Consider the following 8,173-nt stretch of genomic DNA (forward strand, 5'->3'; position numbering starts at 1 on the left):
TGTCAGACATATCCTCCCTCGAGCCTTTTGTCTGACCTTCATGAGCAAACTTCTGAATATGCAAAGCTTGGGTGGAGTTGATGGCAAGGGAAAATGGGAGGGATTTGAAACATCCAGCATTCATCACCTTTCAAAAAACTACAGTGTGAGTTGAAATTAGCACATGCATACAAATCTTTGCCTACCTGCTTTCCTGCAGCTGTGGCATTTAAACGTGCATCCTTTTGAGGGATTGCATCATGATTGTTTCTTCTGACCCAGGTTGTGTTGAAGCACAGAGGCAGAAAAAATAATAAATCTTATTTTTCTGGAGATGAGGGACAAAACTGTGCTAATCTCAATTTACAAACACCCCAGGAGCCTACAATTCCAATTTTCTTTTCACAGTATTAATGAAACTGGGTACTGGAAAAATCAAATCTTCCCCCATAAATCTGAAACCATTTTCAAGACTAGCCTAGAATTATAATAATTTCTACATCTATTAAACACAGTACAGTGCTCTGTCCTAATGAGATCATTTTAGGCAGCTTTTTCCTACATGGGGTGGAGACAGAAATTTAAAATTGATCACTTTTACTTTATGATAAAACCAGAAAGACTGGTCAAAGACTCTTAGAAAAAAATTCAATAAATGCATCTTGCCAATAATTTTTTAAAAGGATATTGTAAGATAGGATATCTAACAATGGCAGGATGATATATGTTGAGCATTATTGAGTTCTATAATCCTTTATATACCCCTCCTGATCTGAAATATATAGCTCATATTCTGTTTTTTAATCATTTATCATTTCTTTTCATTTTAATCAATTTTTATTATTTTATCATTATGATACCATTTTAAATTGGAAGTCTCTTATACTTTTTCCTTCAAACTCAAAAGCAGAATTTTCATTGTCATCAGTGTATAGTGAAATTCTTGCTTCATGTGATAGGGTCATGGTTGATGACATACCTCTACACAAAGAGTCTATATTGAAGAAATAAAACCAACAATAAGAATTGCCTGGAAACTGTAATCTTACCCTACAAAGCTAAGTTTGGAAACAACATAAATATAATAAGGTTACAGTGAAAGAACAGCTCATCCAAGTATACAAAATAGTTTCATAAAAATGACAATTTGAGTGATAAAAAGAGCATCTGATAGCATGGTTATTGCCTTGGTGAACTCACCAGTGGAAATATAAGGTCCTACCACCCACCCAACCTTCATTTTATGTGACAGGAATTAGGGCTTTAAACATCATTTCTCAAAAAGTATTTTAAGAACATAAATCAAGAGCAGTTTTATTTTTTCGTAACAATATCTGATTGCTGTTTTTCCAGTCTCAGAAAGAATAACCAAAGGATGCCAGACACTTTCCACTGCAGAGTGAAGCCTCTTTGAAAAAATTGGCTAATGTTCAAAAATTTACCTTCCAGAATGCAATGTTATTTTAGAGCTTCAGTTGTGAATCATCTTGCTAAGTAAATGTGGACTTTATATTCCCCATTTGCCTAAACTAAGGTTATGACTAGATACAATCTGACAGTGGCAAACTGATAAATACAGGCTCCAGTGAAAAGCGTAATGACATAATGTGCCCTACACATCCCCATCCACCTAACCAAAGTTTTTAAAATTCATAATAGAAGAGCATTTATTGTGATAAAGTATATAATTTTATTCTGTAAACAAATTTAGAAGGTTAAATGATAAGGTAAGCCATTCCAATATGAAACACAAAGACTGTTCTAGTGAAACATCACATTTAGATTTTTTTTTTTTTTTTTTTTTTTTGCAGTAAAGACTCTTTTGTATCGTGATTTGAAATTAGGAGCTTGGCAATAGGTTTTATCACTCATTGAACACCTTGCTGACCCATTATGCTCTCTGAAGGCCATTTTCAAAGACAAGTCATGAGCTGGGAGAGGGCCACCCAGAAGAGGTAGAGAGGGGAAGAAGTAGAAGGGAGAGCAGAGAGGAGCAAAGGGTTTGGTGGCAGAGGGTCAGAGGAACTGGTGAGGAGGGAGACCTGCCACAAAAAGTCTTCTCTTTTCTATTCTCTGCCATAGCCTCATGTGTCACTTAAGCATGTTTGTTCCATATGTTTTTAACTGGATCTAAATGAGTTCTTATTTGGGGAAATGATGTTCTTTCACAGATGTAGTGCCAAAGGCTGTCAAAAATAAAGAAAGAACATACATCAGGACAATTTCTCTTCCTGTTGTGGTAGTTTAAAATAACTATCTCAGCAAAGTTATGGATAAGCTAAAATTTTAAATATTTCATTTTTAAATTTTTTGGGAAAGTACAAATGCATTTTTATTCTTTTTATATGACAAGGCATGGAGATGTGTCTTTTGCGCTGAACATTTTCCACAATGAATTATTATCTCATATGAATAAACTGGGTTGGGGTATAGTGTGGAACTACCTTAATTAGGGTCCTAATACTTGAAAGATTGTGCCTGCCTAAATAATCACGGTACTAATCAGACAGTGAAAAACAAGGAAATACATAGAGCTGACATACAGGATTCTTGATGAATCTGGGCCAAAGCAGACTATGTAGATGGCTTCTCAAAGAGACCATCAGATCTTACCAAATATCTGACAGAGATAAAGATAGAATTAAAAATCAGTTTTTATCTGTCCTCTAAGATAGCACTGTTTACCCATCTCTGGGTCCGAGGAATACTTTCACAGCCATTTATCTGAAAAGTAGCTTCTATGAAAGAGGCTATAACCCTTTTGACGGCTCTTTGTCCTTGCCCGTGCCGTCAGTAGCTTCGGAATCATTTAGGCGGTATCAGAAGCCTTCAAACTGCCCTTCAGGTATGTGGACGTGCTCTCCCCACAGGTAGCAGACCTTGTAGTTTATTCTATTCCAGGGGACTCTGAGGGTTACATGATGATGGGATGAATGACACAGGAGGAAGATCATCTGTTGTTTTAGTGTTCACATAAATTGTGTATCATTCATGATGCTTTCCTACTTTATGAATCATTGAAATGGGGTATAAATGGGCACTTAGGATATTTCATCTACTCTTTTTCTTTCTCTCTCTCTCTCTCTCTCTCTCTCCTTTTTTTTTTTTTTTTGGCTTCCAACCTAAGCCTCAAATCAAAATACATGTGCCACCCCCACAGCTGGATGCTTACTTGCCTGTTTTCAGTCAGGGGAAAGGACCCTTAGGTGCTCTGGCTTATTCAGTACTCATCCCTGGTCCTGCTCAAGTTTTCCATTGACCAGGGCTCTCTGTACCTCTGGTCCATTTAGCTTAGTTTCACCCCGAAGTCTGCTAGCTTTTGACCATTGACGGACTAACCCCTAATATGTATGTATTCCTTTCTCTCAGCTCCCTCCTTGACTCTCTCTTACCTGTTTTGAAAGTGTTCTCATCACATGCTGGGACAGGGAAAGGTAGATGAGTGAAAGTAAACCGTAGTTCATTTGTTTGGTTTTTAGCACTGCTGAGAAAACATATTTAGATTGTCATATTTATTTAAAATGTCTTGATTTAGTGTATTATGGAGTGTGAAGGGAATGCAAAATTCTCAAGTGCATGAAATAAAAAAATTGCGTATGGATCTCTCTGATCAAATTCCTTTTTTCTTATTGCTACAAAGGGTTAAGAGATGACTCTGTTTCCTTTTTAATATAAATTTTCACCAAATTATATAAGAAGGCATTTAGCTTTTTTGGCCATTTCTACTATTCTCTACATTTAAATTAATAAGAAATTTCCTCAAAAGTTTTCCAGCAATCATCAAAATAAACCATTAATAAGTGAAACCACATGTATAATTTATAAACATCTTTAAATTTCTCTAGCCTTTTCTTAAAAAGAGATTTTATTTATTTATCTGAGAGAGAGAGAGTGGGGGAGAGCTGTAGGAAAAGAGAGAGGGGGAGAGGGACGAGTAGTCTTTGTGCTGAGCAGGGAGCCCAACGTGAGGCTGAATCCCAGGACCCTGAGATCATGACCTGAGCTGAAACCAAGAGTCAGAAGCTTAACCGACTGAGCCACCCAGGCACCCCATATTTCTCTAACCTTTTATTGCGCATCTGGGAGAGATGTCTTTGGTGTATAATACTTCCGATCTTAGCACAAAGGTTAAGAAAAATGTCACTTACCTTCAGATGTAAAGCAAAAACAGAAAAAAATCATTAATCAGTGAGTTATGGAAGCAACTATATATTGCGAACAGACCTATAATAATACCTGTGGTGGTTATTAATTTTTAAATGTGAATCGGGGGGAGAAAGGATAAAGTGTTTCATCACTGGGTTTTGGCATTTTTTGGCCGGTTATTTTTAAAAAATGATATTTAGAATCTTTATTTACATGTGGGTTACAGAGATATTTTTAGTCCTGCATGTGACTTAAGCAACATTTTGGCTGGAGTTGCAAAAAAAGGCGAGTATTTTCCTTAAATAGGAGGTGTTTATCAAATGCCTGTATGGCAAAATTGAGGCTTTGCTTTGGTCTTTGCATCTCATTCTAATTTTAACATCAACTTGTTGTTTCTGTGCTACTTACATGGTTATTGTGAAAATATATCAGAAATATTAGAGCAGATAAAAATAAGATTAAAATTATTGGATAAAATAGTCCATTTATGATTCCAGTTCCTAGCTAGAAAAAAAAAATGAACGTATATACTCTTAGTACAGAACATTTCAACCCTGCATTTCATTAAAACTCTCAAGTCTTCTTAGCATGAACTATATGATTAGGGTTTTATATCCATTCTCTCCATTCTTCTCTGACAAAGTGAGATCGTTATGAAAAATGTGTTTAAAAAAAGACATTCCATCAGGATGGGGGAAAAGATTTAAGTACCATTTAAATAAAACCCTTCCTTTAGCATGAAGACACCATGTTAAAAGAGTGATCCACAAATGAGCAAGTAACAAGTTGTCCTTCAGTGAAAGTTCGCAGCTGAGCTAATTGGCAGACCTGGGCAAAGATGGCTGTCTTTGAAAGAGCAGGCGCTGTCTTTGGTTTGTGAGGGAGTGACAGAGTTCCTGCAGTAGGTTCTATTCTTTTTAAGAGGAAATTAATTTCCTATAATCAAATGCCGTGGATTATAGTCTTTGTCTCCTTCCCCCTTGGCCACAGAAGCAACAACAAGGCTTTTTATTCAACAACATTACATGGGCTTTTATAAACTCAGCAGTGACATTGCATTGAAATGTTTCGCCTGATACATTTTACAGCTCCAGAACACAGGGTATTGCTGCTTTGAGCCTGAGAACTGTTACTTTGTCAGTGGCTCGATGTGTAAGGCTTTATTTGGGGAAGGAAAGGAAAGTGACAGCAAGACACTCCCCCATGGTGCAGAAGAAATCTTGGTGCTGTTTGAAAAATGGCATTACAAAGCAGTACAGAGCTATAGCTGATAAATGACTACCAATTTAATAGGAACTTTTGTAGAAATATTAAAAAATAGCTACCAAATGATATTTAGTAATAGTAAAAAACACAGTTTTAGTCTTGAACTGTTCAATTTCTGTATAAACACATACCCCATTTATATACACATACCTATATGTCTGATATGTATACAATCTTTAATTCATTCTGTATAATTTGCAAAAAATATTTTGAAAATTACAGCATTTTTAATTCACTACACCTGAAAAGTAATTTTTTTTCTGTAAGATGAAGGAGAAAACAGAGATTCAGAGAAAGAAAACACAATCCATAGAGAAATAATGATCTGAGAGTCAAAGATAGGATAGATTTTTATCTCTGTACAGATCCTATTTTAAAAATCCCCCCCCCAAAAGTTAATTTTGTAAAGAAAAAGAGTTTCTCCCTGCCCCCCAGCTCCTATTCGCAAATTAAATCCCAGGACTTTTTCTCTTCGTCTTTCATCACTTTCAGTGCCTGACTATGCCCTGGAGAAGACATTAATGAACCCTGTAATCCATTTCTTATATCCATGGAAGAGCTTTATTTATACTTGGGAAAGACTTGAAGGAGAATTTTGCCAGTTGAAGAAAAGTAGGCTAGCCAGTCCTTTATTCATTATTATCTATTAAGTAGTGAATTTCGACTTACGCCCAATTTTAGAAAGTCTGTAAAACTGAGAAAAAAGAATTTTCCTACTTGGCCTTCCCAAATTAAGTTTTGGTGGCCACCCAACCACTGCTAATGGATCAGCGATCATATATACTTATATGACTAAATAAACCTCCAAAACTCTTCAGTTTTGTTTTAGTTTATAAAGATGTGACTAAAATCATGCTTTTACAAACGAGTGAGAGAAGTCTTCAGAATGCCTGGATTATCCTGTTGTTCAATACCATATTCATTAGTGTATGAGGCGATATGATTTCTAAAGTAATACTAAGTTCAGCTATCATAATTCAGAGTCTAGAGTTAACCCTAGTGTTCTGTATAAACATCAGTTTGATTGCTAAATTAATACTCTCTGATATTATAACATAGTGTCATTATAATTTTATTTACCATGTTGGCTTTATGATTTTTCACCTGACACATCAACGTGCCCCTTAAGAGCTACATGAAGCTTATTTGGGGCTGCACTTACAAAATCTTGTTAACAAAACTGATCTGTGATAAAGAACAGATGGAGACAAATCTCTCCCCAAGTCCTTTGATTCATAGTCCCTAGTTTTTAGTGACCACAAGGCATAGGGATTGCTACCTTTAGCAGCAGTAGACTTCTCCTAAAGCAGTAGGTGTTATTCCATTAGGCATGGAAATAGATAGTGAATGTTAATATAGCTCTCGGGGGTTCAGTGAACTCCGTAATCACGCTGTTTTTCTCACCCTCTTTCCCACAGCTAACCCAACCCGAGCAGGCGGGAGAGAGCCATACCCAGGCTCAGCGGAAGTGATCCGAGAGTCCAGCAGCACCACGGGCATGGTGGTGGGGATAGTAGCTGCTGCCGCTCTGTGCATCCTCATCCTCCTCTATGCCATGTACAAGTACAGGAACCGGGATGAAGGCTCCTACCATGTGGACGAGAGTCGAAACTACATCAGTAACTCAGCACAGTCCAATGGGGCTGTCGTAAAGGAGAAGCAACCCAGCAGTGCGAAAAGCGCCAACAAAAATAAGAAAAACAAGGATAAAGAGTATTACGTCTGATCCCAAGATCTTAAAAAGACCCTTGTATAGAAATAGTCTTCATTTTATCTGAGACATAATATAAACTTATTTACTTTCCTTTTTATGAAGCACATACAAAAGAAGACAGGGAATGCAATCAGGAAGGAAAGACTGTTTTTAAAAAATAAAAAGTATCTCATGCTCTTGTTTCTCCAAAAAAGAAAGGAAAAAAAAAAAAAAACAAAAAAAAAACAGGGGCCAATAAATTCCCTAACATCCACAGTGTTTTCATTTACTCTGCCTGTCTTTATGTTGCTGGAACATTCCTAAAAGACAGTGATGACCGCACGCATTCATAAAGCAAAGGAGTATTACAACATCAAGGCACAACACAAAAACACAACACACACCACAAAAAAAAAAAAAAAAAAAAAAAAAAAAAAAAAAGAAGCTACCTATGATCTTGGATTTAGCCAAAGTGCTAGCGCTTTCCTGAGAAGTCAGTTAGTCCGATTGCCAGAGAAGACTGTGTCATTTTGAATGACCCAACCTGCAAACCTTTGGGTTTGCCACCTGGCACAACTGGAGCGGTGGTTGGAACTTGCATTTGAAACAAAGTGCTGGCTTTTTTGAAGACTCGTGTAGGAACACATTCAAAAAGCCCCTTTCTGGTTGTGAGGGAAAAAAGTATGGAGGCCTTATTTTCAACAATGTGAAATATAAGGCACATTTCACACTAAAATTTCAAAATAAACAAAAAACCAAGAGGGCATAGATGCAATCATTGGGAAATTTTCATGCACGCTTAATATGTTATTACATATGTTTATATAAAATCCATCTCTGTGTGCTTTCTGGACTGTGATAAGTGACGTTTTATAGCCTGTTGTATAGAAAATGCAAAATATATCTCTGCTCTTCAGCCATTTTTGGTAAATTCAATGTTATAAGTGTTGCTAAGTATAGGGAGTTTTATGACATCAGAGCAACAATTATTTCAGGGTTTTGTTTTTGTTTTTTTGCCACCATTATAAATTGCCACAATTACTTACTTTTTTAAAAAAATTACAATGTAGTGTTTATTCTAAGGAAGAT

At 36.4% G+C, this 8,173-nt stretch overlaps 1 protein-coding gene across 34 annotated transcripts in view; it reads left to right on the forward strand.

Moving 5' to 3' along the window:
• Positions 1 to 7,463, forward strand: part of NRXN1 (neurexin 1) — a 1,204,011-nt gene extending 1,196,548 nt beyond the window's left edge. For all 34 annotated transcript variants that reach the window (XM_047745932.1, XM_047745934.1, XM_047745950.1 and 31 more), the window contains one exon: positions 6,810 to 7,463. In XM_047745932.1, coding sequence (XP_047601888.1) covers positions 6,810 to 7,117 — 308 coding nt within the window. In that variant the 3' untranslated portion in view covers positions 7,118 to 7,463. The remainder of the gene's footprint in view (positions 1 to 6,809) is intronic.
• Positions 7,464 to 8,173: the final 710 nt, after the last annotated feature.

Source organism: Lutra lutra, chromosome 9 (genome assembly GCF_902655055.1).
Source record: "Lutra lutra chromosome 9, mLutLut1.2, whole genome shotgun sequence".
In the NCBI taxonomy this organism is placed as follows: domain Eukaryota; kingdom Metazoa; phylum Chordata; class Mammalia; order Carnivora; family Mustelidae; genus Lutra; species Lutra lutra.